This window comes from Chiloscyllium plagiosum, unplaced genomic scaffold (assembly GCF_037043375.1).
Source record: "Chiloscyllium plagiosum isolate Xiang-an unplaced genomic scaffold, Cpla_swu_hap1 HiC_scaffold_37, whole genome shotgun sequence".
Taxonomy (NCBI): domain Eukaryota; kingdom Metazoa; phylum Chordata; class Chondrichthyes; order Orectolobiformes; family Hemiscylliidae; genus Chiloscyllium; species Chiloscyllium plagiosum.
The window spans coordinates 24079909-24098047 of NW_028270175.1; the positions used below are offsets into that span (position 1 = coordinate 24079909).

Sequence of the window (18139 nt, forward strand, 5' to 3'; positions counted from 1 at the left end):
ATTCGAGAGTTGTTGCACACTCCTTACTGAGGCCATATTGATCTATCTAACTCTCTGCTTAAAATGTGTAGGAACCTGCATCATACAGCAATTGGACTGAAAGATTCGCTCCTCTAATTCCTGGAATGGGTGAGGAGACAGTTGTTGTTATCTTATGAGGAGAGGCTAGGACAGGTGGGACCTCAATCCATCGGAGTTTCAAAGAATATAAAGCAACCGAAGTGAAACCTGTAAGACCCTGAGGGAACTTGACAGAGTAGATGCTGAAAGGCTATTTCCCCTCATAGGGACACTGTCTAACAATAAGAAGCACCTGGTTTAAGATAGAGATGAGAAAAATTCTTCTCTATCTCTCTGAGAGTCTTTGGTATTTCTTTCTTCTCCTGAGAAAGGTAGGGGGGGGGGGGGTCATTAAATATTTCTAAGGCAGAATCTTAATCAACAAAGGAGTCCAGGGCTAGACAGGAGGAAGTGTGAGACAATGGAAGCCACCATAAGAATTGGCTATCCAATGGTGGAGTAATATGGAGGGGCCGAATGGCCTACTCCTATTCCGGTTTTGTGTTTGCAGCAACTGGGAGTTCTAAAAGTTGTTGAAGATGTAAGGAAGTGAGGGCTATGGGAGACCTTAGTTTTCATTTCTGCGGGTGATAAGATGGTTAAACTTTGGGTTTGATCAAGTTTTGTTTCTCTATTTTGCAGGCACGGTGCCAGGTTCGCGGTGACGCTGTGCCTCGGGTTCAAAACGTGAAATAAATGTACAGAGAGAGAGAGAGAGAGTGCACCCGCAGAGCTCTCTCCTTCTGCCTTCCCCCGCGGTGCACTGGGCGGGAGCAGCTCCATTCGCCGGCACAACTTTGAAATGGGCCCCGGGTGGCTCGCACGCTCCCTCGGAGAGTCCAGCGCCGAGGTGCCGCTGGCTGGAAAATGAGCCGAGACCGACAGAATCCGGAGCTGCAAGCCGCCATGCTCCCACTCCGGGGCAGCAGTCTGCAGTCCCTCCTGCTGGCCGCTTGGATCTTCCTGTGCACAGGTGAGCCAGAATGCAGGTGGGGGCGGCAGGACCCTGGGGAGGAGGGGGTGGGGGGCGTGAAGGGAGGGTGGTTCAAATCTGTCACTTGAGGCAGAAGTTACATTTCAGAAGCTGAAGAGAAATCTCAGTAAGATGTCAGGTTTCTCCGTTTGCAGACCTGCAGGGTTTGTGTGTGTAGTTGGAATGGCATTGATGTTATTTATGGCCAGCAGCTCAGACCCACTTTGGGGGTAAATTGTTCTCTCTCCAGGGCTGGGCAGGAGAATCCTTGCATCGAGAGTGAACCCCATTCTTCCTCCCGGTCCTGGGTTTGGGGGGGGGGGTTGAAATCTACACCTGAAATCTCATTCTTGCCAATTTCACTCCTTCTGACCCAGAGACAGATCTTGCTCGAACTCAGAAGAGACGGATTGTGCAAGATGACTTGATTGTTTCGTAAAGTGTGGATGGTTCAGAGTTTCTCATCACCTGGTGAGAGCTCTTTCTCTCTCTCTCTCTCTGTCTGGGTCCTAATTCAGTTCACATCCACAGCCCCGGCCGGGACGGATCGGAAACAGACACCATTCTGTATGGACTGAGGCATCTCAATGGCTTTCCCGGTTAAAGGAGGCAGAATCGTCAGGGAACCAAGTTCCAGTTGTTTCTCTGTCCTCCGCTGGACGGGGGGGGGGGGGGGTTGAGAGCGAGACACGGGCCCGGAGAGGGCACTGAGGGGAGAGAGGGACCTGGGGAGGATGGGAGGGTCATGGGGATGGGAGTTTTGGATGGGAAGGGGCATAGGAGGGAGACTGACACGGGAGGGGAGAGGGGGGACAAGTGGGGAGGGAAAGGGGAGGGGGGGATAAGCAGGAAGGGGAGAGGGGGGACAAGCGGGAAGGGGAGACGGGGGACAAGCGGGAAGGGGAGACGGGGGACAAGCGGGAAGGGAGAGGGTGGTCCTAGCGGGAAGGGGAGAGGGAGGTCCTAGCGGGAAGGGGAGAGGGGGGACTAGCGGGAAGGGGAGAGGGTGGTCAAGCGGGGAAGGGGAGAGGGGGGTCAAGCGGGAAGGGGAGAGAGGGGACAAGCGGAAAGGGGAGAGGGGGGACAAGCGGGAAGGGGAGAGGGTGGTCAAGCGGGGAAGGGGAGAGGGGGGTCAAGCGGGAAGGGGAGAGAGGGGACAAGCGGAAAGGGGAGAGGGGGGACTAGCGGGAAGGGGAGAGGGTGGTCAAGCGGGGAAGGGGAGAGGGGGGTCAAGCGGGAAGGGGAGAGAGGGGACAAGCGGAAAGGGGAGAGGGGGGACAAGCGGGAAGGGGAGAAGGGGGACTAGCGGGAAGGGGAGAGGGTGGTCCTAGCGGGAAGGGGAGAGGGTGGACTAGCGGGAAGGGGAGAGGGTGGTCCTAGCGGGAAGGGGAGAGGGTGGTCCTAGCGGGAATGGGAGAGTGGGGACTAGCGGGAAGGGGAGAGGGGGGTCAAGCGGGGAAGGGGAGAGGGGGGTCAAGCGGAGAAGGGGAGAGGGGGGACAAGCGGGAAGGGGAGAGGGGGGACAAGCGGGAAGGGGAGAGGGGGGACAAGCGGGGAAGGGGAGAGGGGGGACAAGCAGGGAAGGGGAGAGAGGGGACAAGCGGGTAGGGGAGAGGGGGGTCCTAGCGGGAAGGGGAGAGGGGGGTCCTATCGGGAAGGGGAGAAGGGTGGTCCTAACGGGAAGGGGAGAGGGTGGTCCTAGCGGGAAGGGGAGAGGGTGGTCCTAGCGGGAAGGGGAGAGGGGGGTCCTAGCGGGAGGGGGAGAGAGGGGTCCTAGCGGGAAGGGGAGAGGGTGGACCAGCGGGAAGGGGAGAGGGTGGACTAGCGGGCAGGGGAGAGAGGGGACAAGCGGGGAAGGGGAGAGGGGGGACAAGCGGGGAAGGGGAGAGGGGGGACAAGCGGGGAAGGGGAGAGGGGGGACAAGCGGGAAGGGGAGAGGGGGGCCAAGCGGGGAAGGGGAGAGAGGGGACAACCGGGAAGGGGAGAAGGGTGGTCCTAGCGGGAAGGGGAGAGGGTGGTCCTAGCGGGAAGGGGAGAGGGTGGTCCTAGCGGGAAGGGGAGAGGGTGGTCCTAACGGGAAGGGGAGAGGGTGGTCCTAGCGGGAAGGGGAGAGGGGGGTCCTAGCGGGAAGGGGAGAGGGGGGACAAGCGGGAAGGGGAGAAGGGTGGTCCTAGCGGGAAGGGGAGAGGGTGGTCCTAGCGGGAAGGGGAGAGGGTGGTTCAGAGTTTCTCATCACCTGGTGAGAGCTCTTTCTCTCTCTCTCTCTCTCTCTGTCTGGGTCCTAATTCCGTTCAGATCCACAGCCCCGGCCGGGATGGATCGGAAACAGACACCACTCTGTATGGACTGAGGCATCTCAATGGCTTTCCCGGTGAAAGGAGGCAGAATCGTCAGGGAACCAAGTTCCAGTTGTTTCTCTGTCCTCCGCTGGACGGGGGGGGGGGGGGGGGGGTTGAGAGCGAGACACGGGCCCGGAGAGGGCACTGAGGGGAGAGAGGGACCTGGGGAGGATGGGAGGGTCATGGGGATGGGAGTTTTGGATGGGAAGGGGCATAGGGAGAGTGACACGGAAGGGGAGAGGGGGGACAAGTGGGGAGGGAAAGGGGAGGGGGGGATAAGCAGGAAGGGGAGAGGGGGGACAAGCGGGAAGGGGAGACGGGGGACAAGCGGGAAGGGGAGACGGGGGACAAGCGGGAAGGGGAGAGGGTGGTCCTAGCGGGAAGGGGAGAGGGAGGTCCTAGCGGGAAGGGGAGAGGGGGGACTAGCGGGAAGGGGAGAGGGTGGTCAAGCGGGGAAGGGGAGAGGGGGGTCAAGCGGGAAGGGGAGAGAGGGGACAAGCGGAAAGGGGAGAGGGGGGACAAGCGGGAAGGGGAGAGGGTGGTCCTAGCGGGAAGGGGAGAGGGGGGGCTAGCGGGAAGGGGAGAGGGGGGACTAGCGGGAAGGGGAGAGGGTGGTCCTAGCGGGAAGGGGAGAGGGGGGACTAGCGGGAAGGGGAGAGGGTGGTCCTAGCGGGAAGGGGAGAGGGTGGTCCTAGCGGGAAGGGGAGAGGGTGGTCCTAGCGGGAATGGGAGAGTGGGGACTAGCGGGAAGGGGAGAGGGGGGTCAAGCGGGGAAGGGGAGAGGGGGGTCAAGCGGAGAAGGGGAGAGGGGGGACAAGCGGGAAGGGGAGAGGGGGGACAAGCGGGGAAGGGGAGAGGGGGGACAAGCGGGGAAGGGGAGAGAGGGGACAAGCGGGAAGGGGAGAGGGGGGACTAGCGGGAAGGGGAGAGGGGGGTCCTATCGGGAAGGGGAGAAGGGTGGTCCTAACGGGAAGGGGAGAGGGTGGTCCTAGCGGGAAGGGGAGAGGGGGGTCCTAGCGGGAGGGGGAGAGAGGGGTCCTAGCGGGAAGGGGAGAGGGTGGACTAGCGGGCAGGGGAGAGAGGGGACAAGCGGGGAAGGGGAGAGGGGGGACAAGCGGGGAAGGGGAGAGGGGGGACAAGCGGGGAAGGGGAGAGGGGGGACAAGCGGGGAAGGGGAGAGAGGGGACAACCGGGAAGGGGAGAAGGGTGGTCCTAGCGGGAAGGGGAGAGGGTGGTCCTAGCGGGAAGGGGAGAGGGTGGTCCTAGCGGGAAGGGGAGAGGGTGGTCCTAGCGGGAAGGGGAGAGGGTGGTCCTAGCGGGAAGGGGAGAGGGTGGTCCTAGCGGGAAGGGGAGAGGGGGGTCCTAGCGGGAAGGGGAGAGGGGGGACAAGCGGGAAGGGGAGAAGGGTGGTCCTAGCGGGAAGGGGAGAGGGTGGTCCTAGCGGGAAGGGGAGAGGGTGGTCCTAGCGGGAAGGGGAGAGGGTGGTCCTACAGGGAAGGGGATAGGGTGTACCAGCGGGCAGGGGAGAGGGTGGACTAGCGGGAAGGGGAGAGGGGTGACAAGCGGGAAGGGGAGGGGGGGGACAAGCGGGAAGGGGAGGGGGGGGACAAGCGGGAAGGGGAGGGGGGGGACAAGCGGGGAGGGGAGGGGGGGACAAGCGGGAAGGGGAAGGGGAGGGGGGGACAAGCGAAAAGGGGAGAGGGCAGACAAGCGGGAAGGGGAGAGAGGGGACAAGCAGGACGGGGAGATGGGGAACAAGCGGGAAGGGGAGGGAGGGGACAAGCGGGGAGGGGAAGGGGAGGGGGGGACAAGCGGGAAGGGGAGAGGGCAGACAAGCGGGAAGGGGAGAGAGGGGACAAGCGGGAAGGGGAGATGGGGGACAAGCGGGAAGGGGAGAGGGAGGACAAGCGGGACGGGGAGATGGGGGACAAGCGGGAAGGGGAGAGGGGGGACAAGCGGGAAGGGGAGAGGGGGGACAAGCAGGACGGGGAGATGGGGGACAAGCGGGAAGGGGAGAGGGAGGACAAGCGGGACGGGGAGATGGGGGACAAGCGGGAAGGGGAGAGGGGGGACAAGCGGGAAGGGGAGAGGGGGGACAAGCAGGACGGGGAGATGGGGGACAAGCGGGAAGGGGAGAGGGGGGACAAGCGGGAAGGGGAGAGGGGGGACAAGCGGGAAGGGGAGGGGGGACAAGCGGGAAGGGGAGAGAGGGGACAAGCGGAAAGGGGAGAGGGGGGACAAGCGGGAAGGGGAGAGGGTGGTCCTAGCGGGAAGGGGAGAGGGGAGACTAGCGGGAAGGGGAGAGGGGGGACTAGCGGGAAGGGGAGAGGGTGGTCCTAGCGGGAAGGGGAGAGGGGGGACTAGCGGGAAGGGGAGAGGGTGGTCCTAGCGGGAAGGGGAGAGGGTGGTCCTAGCGGGAAGGGGAGAGGGTGGTCCTAGCGGGAATGGGAGAGTGGGGACTAGCGGGAAGGGGAGAGGGGGGTCAAGCGGGGAAGGGGAGAGGGGGGTCAAGCGGAGAAGGGGAGAGGGGGGACAAGCGGGAAGGGGAGAGGGGGGACAAGCGGGAAGGGGAGAGGGGGGACAAGCGGGGAAGGGGAGAGGGGGGACAAGCAGGGAAGGGGAGAGAGGGGACAAGCGGGTAGGGGAGAGGGGGGTCCTATCGGGAAGGGGAGAAGGGTGGTCCTAACGGGAAGGGGAGAGGTTGGTCCTAGCGGGAAGGGGAGAGGGTGGTCCTAGCGGGAAGGGGAGAAGGGTGGTCCTAACGGGAAGGGGAGAGGGTGGTCCTAGCGGGAAGGGGAGAGGGTGGTCCTAGCGGGAAGGGGAGAGGTGGGTCCTAGCGGGAAGGGGAGAGGGTGGACCAGCGGGAAGGGGAGAGGGTGGACTAGCGGGCAGGGGAGAGAGGGGACAAGCGGGGAAGGGGAGAGGGGGGACAAGCGGGGAAGGGGAGAGGGGGGACAAGCGGGGAAGGGGAGAGGGGGGACAAGCGGGAAGGGGAGAGGGGGGCCAAGCGGGGAAGGGGAGAGAGGGGACAACCGGGAAGGGGAGAAGGGTGGTCCTAGCGGGAAGGGGAGAGGGTGGTCCTAGCGGGAAGGGGAGAGGGTGGTCCTAGCGGGAAGGGGAGAGGGTGGTCCTAGCGGGAAGGGGAGAGGGGGGTCCTAGCGGGAAGGGGAGAGGGGGGACAAGCGGGAAGGGGAGAAGGGTGGTCCTAGCTGGAAGGGGAGAGGGTGGTCCTAGCGGGAAGGGGAGAGGGTGGTCCTAGCGGGAAGGGGAGAGGGTGGTCCTAGCGGGAAGGAGAGAGGGGGGACTAGCGGGAAGGGGAGAGGGTGGTTCAGAGTTTCTCATCACCTGGTGAGAGCTCTTTCTCTCTCTCTCTCTCTCTCTCTCTGTCTGGGTCCTAATTCCGTTCAGATCCACAGCCCCGGCCGGGACGGATCGGAAACAGACACCACTCTGTATGGACTGAGGCATCTCAATGGCTTTCCCGGTTAAAGGAGGCAGAATCGTCAGGGAACCAAGTTCCAGTTGTTTCTCTGTCCTCCGCTGGACGGGGGGGGGGTTGAGAGCGAGACACGGGCCCGGAGAGGGCACTGAGGGGAGAGAGGGACCTGGGGAGGATGGGAGGGTCATGGGGATGGGAGTTTTGGATGGGAAGGGGCATAGGAGGGAGACTGACACGGGAGGGGAGAGGGGGGACAAGTGGGGAGGGAAAGGGGAGGGGGGGATAAGCAGGAAGGGGAGAGGGGGGACAAGCGGGAAGGGGAGACGGGGGACAAGCGGGAAGGGGAGACGGGGGACAAGCGGGAAGGGGAGAGGGTGGTCCTAGCGGGAAGGGGAGAGGGAGGTCCTAGCGGGAAGGGGAGAGGGGGGACTAGCGGGAAGGGGAGAGGGTGGTCAAGCGGGGAAGGGGAGAGGGGGGTCAAGCGGGAAGGGGAGAGAGGGGACAAGCGGAAAGGGGAGAGGGGGGACAAGCGGGAAGGGGAGAGGGTGGTCAAGCGGGGAAGGGGAGAGGGGGGTCAAGCGGGAAGGGGAGAGAGGGGACAAGCGGAAAGGGGAGAGGGGGGACTAGCGGGAAGGGGAGAGGGGGGTCAAGCGGGAAGGGGAGAGAGGGGACAAGCGGAAAGGGGAGAGGGGGGACAAGCGGGAAGGGGAGAAGGGGGACTAGCGGGAAGGGGAGAGGGTGGTCCTAGCGGGAAGGGGAGAGGGTGGACTAGCGGGAAGGGGAGAGGGTGGTCCTAGCGGGAAGGGGAGAGGGTGGTCCTAGCGGGAATGGGAGAGTGGGGACTAGCGGGAAGGGGAGAGGGGGGTCAAGCGGGGAAGGGGAGAGGGGGGTCAAGCGGAGAAGGGGAGAGGGGGGACAAGCGGGAAGGGGAGAGGGGGGACAAGCGGGAAGGGGAGAGGGGGGACAAGCGGGGAAGGGGAGAGGGGGGACAAGCAGGGAAGGGGAGAGAGGGGACAAGCGGGTAGGGGAGAGGGGGGTCCTAGCGGGAAGGGGAGAGGGGGGTCCTATCGGGAAGGGGAGAAGGGTGGTCCTAACGGGAAGGGGAGAGGGTGGTCCTAGCGGGAAGGGGAGAGGGTGGTCCTAGCGGGAAGGGGAGAGGGGGGTCCTAGCGGGAGGGGGAGAGAGGGGTCCTAGCGGGAAGGGGAGAGGGTGGACCAGCGGGAAGGGGAGAGGGTGGACTAGCGGGCAGGGGAGAGAGGGGACAAGCGGGGAAGGGGAGAGGGGGGACAAGCGGGGAAGGGGAGAGGGGGGACAAGCGGGGAAGGGGAGAGGGGGGACAAGCGGGAAGGGGAGAGGGGGGCCAAGCGGGGAAGGGGAGAGAGGGGACAACCGGGAAGGGGAGAAGGGTGGTCCTAGCGGGAAGGGGAGAGGGTGGTCCTAGCGGGAAGGGGAGAGGGTGGTCCTAGCGGGAAGGGGAGAGGGTGGTCCTAACGGGAAGGGGAGAGGGTGGTCCTAGCGGGAAGGGGAGAGGGGGGACCTAGCGGGAAGGGGAGAGGGGGGACAAGCGGGAAGGGGAGAAGGGTGGTCCTAGCGGGAAGGGGAGAGGGTGGTCCTAGCGGGAAGGGGAGAGGGTGGTTCAGAGTTTCTCATCACCTGGTGAGAGCTCTTTCTCTCTCTCTCTCTCTCTCTGTCTGGGTCCTAATTCCGTTCAGATCCACAGCCCCGGCCGGGATGGATCGGAAACAGACACCACTCTGTATGGACTGAGGCATCTCAATGGCTTTCCCGGTGAAAGGAGGCAGAATCGTCAGGGAACCAAGTTCCAGTTGTTTCTCTGTCCTCCGCTGGACGGGGGGGGGGGGGGGGGGGTTGAGAGCGAGACACGGGCCCGGAGAGGGCACTGAGGGGAGAGAGGGACCTGGGGAGGATGGGAGGGTCATGGGGATGGGAGTTTTGGATGGGAAGGGGCATAGGGAGAGTGACACGGAAGGGGAGAGGGGGGACAAGTGGGGAGGGAAAGGGGAGGGGGGGATAAGCAGGAAGGGGAGAGGGGGGACAAGCGGGAAGGGGAGACGGGGGACAAGCGGGAAGGGGAGACGGGGGACAAGCGGGAAGGGGAGAGGGTGGTCCTAGCGGGAAGGGGAGAGGGAGGTCCTAGCGGGAAGGGGAGAGGGGGGACTAGCGGGAAGGGGAGAGGGTGGTCAAGCGGGGAAGGGGAGAGGGGGGTCAAGCGGGAAGGGGAGAGAGGGGACAAGCGGAAAGGGGAGAGGGGGGACAAGCGGGAAGGGGAGAGGGTGGTCCTAGCGGGAAGGGGAGAGGGGGGGCTAGCGGGAAGGGGAGAGGGGGGACTAGCGGGAAGGGGAGAGGGTGGTCCTAGCGGGAAGGGGAGAGGGGGGACTAGCGGGAAGGGGAGAGGGTGGTCCTAGCGGGAAGGGGAGAGGGTGGTCCTAGCGGGAAGGGGAGAGGGTGGTCCTAGCGGGAATGGGAGAGTGGGGACTAGCGGGAAGGGGAGAGGGGGGTCAAGCGGGGAAGGGGAGAGGGGGGTCAAGCGGAGAAGGGGAGAGGGGGGACAAGCGGGAAGGGGAGAGGGGGGACAAGCGGGGAAGGGGAGAGGGGGGACAAGCGGGGAAGGGGAGAGAGGGGACAAGCGGGAAGGGGAGAGGGGGGACTAGCGGGAAGGGGAGAGGGGGGGTCCTATCGGGAAGGGGAGAAGGGTGGTCCTAACGGGAAGGGGAGAGGGTGGTCCTAGCGGGAAGGGGAGAGGGGGGTCCTAGCGGGAGGGGGAGAGAGGGGTCCTAGCGGGAAGGGGAGAGGGTGGACTAGCGGGCAGGGGAGAGAGGGGACAAGCGGGGAAGGGGAGAGGGGGGACAAGCGGGGAAGGGGAGAGGGGGGACAAGCGGGGAAGGGGAGAGGGGGGACAAGCGGGAAGGGGAGAGGGGGGCCAAGCGGGGAAGGGGAGAGAGGGGACAACCGGGAAGGGGAGAAGGGTGGTCCTAGCGGGAAGGGGAGAGGGTGGTCCTAGCGGGAAGGGGAGAGGGTGGTCCTAGCGGGAAGGGGAGAGGGTGGTCCTAGCGGGAAGGGGAGAGGGTGGTCCTAGCGGGAAGGGGAGAGGGGGGTCCTAGCGGGAAGGGGAGAGGGGGGACAAGCGGGAAGGGGAGAAGGGTGGTCCTAGCGGGAAGGGGAGAGGGTGGTCCTAGCGGGAAGGGGAGAGGGTGGTCCTAGCGGGAAGGGGAGAGGGTGGTCCTACAGGGAAGGGGATAGGGTGTACCAGCGGGCAGGGGAGAGGGTGGACTAGCGGGAAGGGGAGAGGGGTGACAAGCGGGAAGGGGAGGGGGGGGACAAGCGGGAAGGGGAGGGGGGGGACAAGCGGGAAGGGGAGGGGGGGGACAAGCGGGGAGGGGAGGGGGGGACAAGCGGGAAGGGGAAGGGGAGGGGGGGACAAGCGAAAAGGGGAGAGGGCAGACAAGCGGGAAGGGGAGAGAGGGGACAAGCAGGACGGGGAGATGGGGAACAAGCGGGAAGGGGAGGGAGGGGACAAGCGGGGAGGGGAAGGGGAGGGGGGGACAAGCGGGAAGGGGAGAGGGCAGACAAGCGGGAAGGGGAGAGAGGGGACAAGCGGGAAGGGGAGATGGGGGACAAGCGGGAAGGGGAGAGGGAGGACAAGCGGGACGGGGAGATGGGGGACAAGCGGGAAGGGGAGAGGGGGGACAAGCGGGAAGGGGAGAGGGGGGACAAGCAGGACGGGGAGATGGGGGACAAGCGGGAAGGGGAGAGGGAGGACAAGCGGGACGGGGAGATGGGGGACAAGCGGGAAGGGGAGAGGGGGGACAAGCGGGAAGGGGAGAGGGGGGACAAGCAGGACGGGGAGATGGGGGACAAGCGGGAAGGGGAGAGGGGGGACAAGCGGGAAGGGGAGAGGGGGGACAAGCGGGAAGGGGAGGGGGGACAAGCGGGAAGGGGAGAGAGGGGACAAGCGGAAAGGGGAGAGGGGGGACAAGCGGGAAGGGGAGAGGGTGGTCCTAGCGGGAAGGGGAGAGGGGAGACTAGCGGGAAGGGGAGAGGGGGGACTAGCGGGAAGGGGAGAGGGTGGTCCTAGCGGGAAGGGGAGAGGGGGGACTAGCGGGAAGGGGAGAGGGTGGTCCTAGCGGGAAGGGGAGAGGGTGGTCCTAGCGGGAAGGGGAGAGGGTGGTCCTAGCGGGAATGGGAGAGTGGGGACTAGCGGGAAGGGGAGAGGGGGGTCAAGCGGGGAAGGGGAGAGGGGGGTCAAGCGGAGAAGGGGAGAGGGGGGACAAGCGGGAAGGGGAGAGGGGGGACAAGCGGGAAGGGGAGAGGGGGGACAAGCGGGGAAGGGGAGAGGGGGGACAAGCAGGGAAGGGGAGAGAGGGGACAAGCGGGTAGGGGAGAGGGGGGTCCTATCGGGAAGGGGAGAAGGGTGATCCTAACGGGAAGGGGAGAGGTTGGTCCTAGCGGGAAGGGGAGAGGGTGGTCCTAGCGGGAAGGGGAGAAGGGTGGTCCTAACGGGAAGGGGAGAGGGTGGTCCTAGCGGGAAGGGGAGAGGGTGGTCCTAGCGGGAAGGGGAGAGGTGGGTCCTAGCGGGAAGGGGAGAGGGTGGACCAGCGGGAAGGGGAGAGGGTGGACTAGCGGGCAGGGGAGAGAGGGGACAAGCGGGGAAGGGGAGAGGGGGGACAAGCGGGGAAGGGGAGAGGGGGGACAAGCGGGGAAGGGGAGAGGGGGGACAAGCGGGAAGGGGAGAGGGGGGCCAAGCGGGGAAGGGGAGAGAGGGGACAACCGGGAAGGGGAGAAGGGCGGTCCTAGCGGGAAGGGGAGAGGGTGGTCCTAGCGGGAAGGGGAGAGGGTGGTCCTAGCGGGAAGGGGAGAGGGTGGTCCTAGCGGGAAGGGGAGAGGGTGGTCCTAGCGGGAAGGGGAGAGGGGGGTCCTAGCGGGAAGGGGAGAGGGGGGACAAGCGGGAAGGGGAGAAGGGTGGTCCTAGCGGGAAGGGGAGAGGGTGGTCCTAGCGGGAAGGGGAGAGGGTGGTCCTAGCGGGAAGGGGAGAGGGTGGTCCTAGCGGGAAGGAGAGAGGGGGGACTAGCGGGAAGGGGAGAGGGTGGTTCAGAGTTTCTCATCACCTGGTGAGAGCTCTTTCTCTCTCTCTCTCTCTCTCTCTCTGTCTGGGTCCTAATTCCGTTCAGATCCACAGCCCCGGCCGGGACGGATCGGAAACAGACACCACTCTGTATGGACTGAGGCATCTCAATGGCTTTCCCGGTTAAAGGAGGCAGAATCGTCAGGGAACCAAGTTCCAGTTGTTTCTCTGTCCTCCGCTGGACGGGGGGGGGGTTGAGAGCGAGACACGGGCCCGGAGAGGGCACTGAGGGGAGAGAGGGACCTGGGGAGGATGGGAGGGTCATGGGGATGGGAGTTTTGGATGGGAAGGGGCATAGGGAGAGTGACACGGAAGGGGAGAGGGGGGACAAGTGGGGAGGGAAAGGGGAGGGGGGGATAAGCAGGAAGGGGAGAGGGGGGACAAGCGGGAAGGGGAGACGGGGGACAAGCGGGAAGGGGAGACGGGGGACAAGCGGGAAGGGGAGAGGGTGGTCCTAGCGGGAAGGGGAGAGGGAGGTCCAAGCGGGAAGGGGAGAGGGGGGACTAGCGGGAAGGGGAGAGGGTGGTCAAGCGGGGAAGGGGAGAGGGGGGTCAAGCGGGAAGGGGAGAGAGGGGACAAGCGGAAAGGGGAGAGGGGGGACAAGCGGGAAGGGGAGAGGGTGGTCCTAGCGGGAAGGGGAGAGGGGGGACTAGCGGGAAGGGGAGAGGGGGGACTAGCGGGAAGGGGAGAGGGTGGTCCTAGCGGGAAGGGGAGAGGGGGGACTAGCGGGAAGGGGAGAGGGTGGTCCTAGCGGGAAGGGGAGAGGGTGGTCCTAGCGGGAAGGGGAGAGGGTGGTCCTAGCGGGAATGGGAGAGTGGGGACTAGCGGGAAGGGGAGAGGGGGGTCAAGCGGGGAAGGGGAGAGGGGGGACAAGCGGGAAGGGGAGAAGGGTGGTCCTAGCGGGAAGGGGAGAGGGGGGACAAGCGGGGAAGGGGAGAGGGGGGACAAGCGGGGAAGGGGAGAGAGGGGACAAGCGGGAAGGGGAGAGGGGGGACTAGCGGGAAGGGGAGAGGGGGGTCCTATCGGGAAGGGGAGAAGGGTGGTCCTAGCGGGAAGGGGAGAGGGTGGTCCTAGCGGGAAGGGGAGAGGGTGGTCCTAGCGGGAAGGGGAGAGGGGGGTCCTAGCGGGAGGGGGAGAGAGGGGTCCTAGCGGGAAGGGGAGAGGGTGGACCAGCGGGAAGGGGAGAGGGTGGACTAGCGGGCAGGGGAGAGAGGGGACAAGCGGGGAAGGGGAGAGGGGGGACAAGCGGGGAAGGGGAGAGGGGGGACAAGCGGGGAAGGGGAGAGGGGGGACAAGCGGGAAGGGGAGAGAGGGGACAACCGGGAAGGGGAGAAGGGTGGTCCTAGCGGGAAGGGGAGAGGGTGGTCCTAGCGGGAAGGGGAGACGGTGGTCCTAGCGGGAAGGGGAGAGGGTGGTCCTAACGGGAAGGGGAGAGGGTGGTCCTAGCGGGAAGGGGAGAGGGGGGTCCTAGCGAATAGGGGAGAGGGGGGACAAGCGGGAAGGGGAGAAGGGTGGTCCTAGCGGGAAGGGGAGAGGGTGGTCCTAGCGGGAAGGGGAGAGGGTGGTCCTAGCGGGAAGGGGAGAGGGTGGTCCTAGCGGGAAGGGGAGAGGGTGGTCCTACAGGGAAGGGGAGAGGGTGTACCAGCGGGCAGGGGAGAGGGTGGACTAGCGGGCAGGGGAGAGGGGTGACAAGCGGGAAGGGGAGGGGGGGGACAAGCGGGGAAGGGGAGGGGGGGGACAAGCGGGGAAGGGGAGGGGGGGGACAAGCGGGAAGGGGAGGGGGGGGACAAGCGGGGAGGGGAGGGGGGGACAAGCGGGAAGGGGAAGGGGAGGGGGGGACAAGCGAAAAGGGGAGAGGGCAGACAAGCGGGAAGGGGAGAGAGGGGACAAGCAGGACGGGGAGATGGGGAACAAGCGGGAAGGGGAGGGAGGGGACAAGCGGGGAGGGGAAGGGGAGGGGGGGACAAGCGGGGAGGGGAAGGGGAGGGGGGGACAAGCGGGAAGGGGAGAGGGCAGACAAGCGGGAAGGGGAGAGAGGGGACAAGCGGGAAGGGGAGAGAGGGGACAAGCGGGAAGGGGAGATGGGGGACAAGCGGGAAGGGGAGAGGGAGGACAAGCGGGACGGGGAGATGGGGGACAAGCGGGAAGGGGAGAGGGGGGGACAAGCGGGAAGGGGAGAGGGGGGACAAGCGGGAAGGGGAGAGGGGGGACAAGCGGGACGGGGAGATGGGGGACAAGCGGGACGGGGAGATGGGGGACAAGCGGGAAGGGGAGAGGGGGGACAAGCGGGGAGGGGAGAGGGGGGACAAGCGGGAAGGGGAGAGGGGGGGACAAGCGTGGAGGGGAGAGGGGGGACAAGCGGGACGGGGAGATGGGGGACAAGCGGGAAGGGGAGAGGGGGGGACAAGCGGGAAGGGGAGAGGGGGGACAAGCAGGACGGGGAGATGGGGGACAAGCGGGAAGGGGAGAGGGGTGGACAAGCGGGGAAGGGGAGAGGGGGGACAAGCGGGAAGGGGAGAGGGGGGACAAGCGGGAAGGGGAGGGGGGGACAAGCGGGATGGGGAAGGGGAGGGGGGGACAAGCGGGAAGGGGAGAGGGCAGACAAGCGGGAAGGGGAGAGAGGGGACAAGCAGGACGGGGAGATGGGGGACAAGCGGGAAGGGGAGTGGGGGGACAAGCGGGAAGGGGAGAGGGGGGACAATCGGGAAGGGGAGAGGGGGGACAAGCGGGAAGGGGAGAGAGGGGACAATCGGGAAGGGGAGAGAGGGGACAATCGGGAAGGGGAGAGGGGGGACAAGCGGGAAGGGGAGAGAGGGGACAATCGGGAAGGGGAGAGAGGGGACAAGCAGGAAGGGGAGAGAGGGGACAATCGGGAAGGGGAGTGAGGGGACAATCGGGAAGGGGAGAGGGGGGACAAGCGGGAAGGGGAGAGGGGGGACAAGCAGGAAGGGGAGAGAGGGGACAATCGGGAAGGGGAGAGAGGGGACAATCGGGAAGGGGAGAGAGGGGACAAGCGGGAAGGGGAGAGGGGGGACAAGCGGGAAGGGGAGAGGGGGGACAAGCGGGAAGGGGAGAGGGGGGACAAGCGGGAAGGGGAGAGGGGGGACTAGCGGGAAGGGGAGAGGGGGGACTAGCGGGAAAGGGAGAGAGGGGTCAAGCGGGAAGGGGAGAGGGGGGACAAGCGGGGAAGGGGAGAGGGGGTCAAGCGGGGAAGGGGAGAGGGGGGACAAGCGGGAAGGGGAGAGGGGGGACAAGCGGGGAAGGGGAGAGGGGGGACAAGCGGGGAAGGGGAGAGGGGGAACAAGCGGGGAAGGGGAGAGGGGGGACAAGCGGGGAAGGGGAGAGAGGGGACAAGCGGGAAGGGGAGAGGGGGAACAAGCGGGGAAGGGGAGAGGGGGGACAAGCGGGAAGGGGAGAGGGGGGACAAGCGGGAAGGGGAGAGGGGGGACAAGCGGGAAGGGAAGGGGGGGACAAGCGGGAAGGGGAAGGGGAGGGGGGGACAAGCGGGAAGGGGAGAGGGCAGACAAGCGGGAAGGGGAGAGGGCAGACAAGCGGGAAGGGGAGAGGGGGGACAAGCGGGAAGGGGAGAGGGGGGACAAGCGGGAAGGGGAGATGGGGGACAAGCGGGACGGGGAGATGGGGGACAAGCGGGAAGGGGAGATGGGGGACAAGCGGGAAGGGGAGAGGGGGGACAAGCGGGAAGGGGAGAGAGGGGACAAGCGGGAAGGGGAGAGGGGGGACTAGCGGGAAGGGGAGAGGGGGGACTAGCGGGAAAGGGAGAGAGGGGGGACAAGCGGGAAGGGAAGGGGGGGACAAGCGGGAAGGGGAAGGGGAGGGGGGGACAAGCGGGAAGGAGAGAGGGCAGACAAGCGGGAAGGGGAGAGGGCAGACAAGCGGGAAGGGGAGAGGGGGGACAAGCGGGAAGGGGAGAGAGGGGACAAGCGGGAAGGGGAGAGAGGGGACAAGCGGGAAGGGGAGAGAGGGGACAAGCGGGAAGGGGAGAGGGGGGACAAGCGGGAAGGGGAGATGGGGGACAAGCGGGAAGGGGAGATGGGGGACAAGCGGGAAGGGGAGAGGGGGGACAAGCGGGAAGGGGAGAGAGGGGACAAGCAGGAAGGGGAGAGGGGGGACTAGCGGGAAGGGGAGAGGGGGGACTAGCGGGAAAGGGAGAGAGGGGACAAGCGGGAAGGGGAGAGGGGGGACAAGCGGGAAGGGGAGAGGGGGGACAAGCGGGAAGGGGAGAGGGGGGACAAGCGGGAAGGGGAGAGGGGGGACAAGCGGGAAGGGGAGAGGGGGGACAAGTGGGAAGGGGAGAGGGGGACAAGCGGGAAGGGGAGAGAGGGGGTTATGCGTGAAGGGGAGAGAGCGGACTAGCGGGAGGGGGAGAGGGGGGACAAGCAGGAAGGGGAGAGAGGGGACAATTGGGAAGGGGAGAGAGGGGACAATCGGGAAGGGGAGAGGGGGGACAAGCGGGAAGGGGAGAGGGGGGACAAGCGGGAAGGGGAGAGAGGGGACAAGCGGGAAGGGGAGAGGGGGGACAAGCGGGAAGGGGAGAGAGGGGACAAGCGGGAAGGGGAGAGAGGGGACAAGCGGGAAGGGGAGAGAGGGGACAAGCGGGAAGGGGAGAGGGGGGACTAGCGGGAAGGGGAGAGGGGGGACTAGCGGGAAGGGGAGAGGGGGGACTAGCGGGAAAGGGAGAGAGCGGTCAAGCGGGAAGGGGAGAGGGGGGACAAGCGGGAAGGGGAGAGAGGGAACAAGCGGGGAGGGGAAGGGGAGAGGGGGGACAAGCGGGAAGGGGAGAGAGGGGACAAGCGGGAAGGGGAGAGAGGGGACAAGCGGGAAGGGGAGAGGGGGGACAAGCGGGAAGGGGAGAGTGGGGACTAGCGGGAAGGGGAGAGTGGGGACTAGCGGGAAGGGGAGAGGGGGGACTAGCGGGAAAGGGAGAGGGGGGACAAGCAGGAAGGGAGAGAGGGGACAATCGGGAAGGGGAGAGAGGGGACAATCGGGAAGGGGAGAGGGGGGACAAGCGGGGAAGGGGAGAGGGGGGACAAGCGGGGAAGGGGAGAGGGGGGACAAGCGGGGAAGGGGAGAGGGGGGACAAGCGGGGAAGGGGAGAGGGGGGACAAGCGGGGAAGGGGAGAGAGGGGACAAGCGGGAAGGGGAGAGGGGGAACAAGTGGGGAGGGGAAGGGGAGAGGGGGGACAAGCGGGAAGGGGAGTGGGGGGACAAGCGGGGAAGGGGAGAGGGGGGACAAGCAGGAAGGGGAGAGAGGGAACAAGCGGGGAGGGGAAGGGGAGAGGGGGGACAAGCGGGAAGGGGAGAGGGGGGACAAGCGTGAAGGGGAGAGGGGGGACAAGCGTGAAGGGGAGAGGGGGGACTAGCGGGAAGGGGAGAGGGGGGACTAGCGGGAAAGGGAGAGAGGGGACAAGTGGGAAGGGGAGAGGGGGGACAAGCGGGAAGGGGAGAGGGGGGACAAGCGGGAAGGGCAGAGGGGGGACTAGCGGGAAGGGGAGAGGGGGGACTAGCGGGAAAGGGAGAGGGGGGACAATCGGGAAGGGGAGAGGGGGGACAAGCGGCAAGGGGAGAGGGGGGACAAGCGGCAAGGGGAGAGGGGGGACAAGCGGGAAGGGGAGAGGGGGGACAAGCGGGAAGGGGAGGGGGGGGACAAGCGGGAAGGGGAGGGGGGGGACAAGCGGGAAGGGGAGAGGGCAGACAAGCGGGAAGGGCAGAGAGGGGACAAGCGGGAAGGGGAGAGGGGGGACAGGCGGGAAGGGGAGAGGGGGGACAAGCGGGACGGGGAGATGGGGGACAAGCGGGACGGGGAGATGGGGGACAAGCGGGAAGGGGAGAGGGGGGACAAGCGGGAAGGGGAGAGAGGGGACAAGCGGGAAGGGGAGAGAGGGGACAAGCGGGAAGGGGAGAGAGGGGACAAGCGGGAAGGGGAGAGGGGGGACCAGCGGGAAGGGGAGAGGGGGGACAAGCGGGAAGGGGAAGGGGACAGAGGGGACAAGTGGGAAGGGGAGAGGGGGGACTAGCGGGAAGGGGAGAGGGGGGACTAGCGGGAAGGGGAGAGGGGGGACTAGCGGGAAAGGGAGAGAGGGGACAAGCAGGAAGGGGAGAGGGGGGACAAGCGGGAAGGGGAGAGTGGGGACAAGCGGGAAGGGGAGAGAGGGGACAAGCGGGAA

The 18139-nt window shown here is 66.3% G+C and overlaps 1 protein-coding gene across 1 annotated transcript in view; it reads left to right on the plus strand.

The window, feature by feature from the left end:
• Positions 1-826: 826 nt before the first annotated feature.
• Positions 827-18139, plus strand: part of vwa1 (von Willebrand factor A domain containing 1) — a 103419-nt gene continuing 86106 nt past the window's right edge. Inside the window, exon 1 of the mRNA XM_043675806.2 lies at positions 827-1033. Within this exon, the coding sequence (XP_043531741.2) occupies positions 928-1033 (106 nt within the window). The 5' untranslated portion in view covers positions 827-927. The remainder of the gene's footprint in view (positions 1034-18139) is intronic.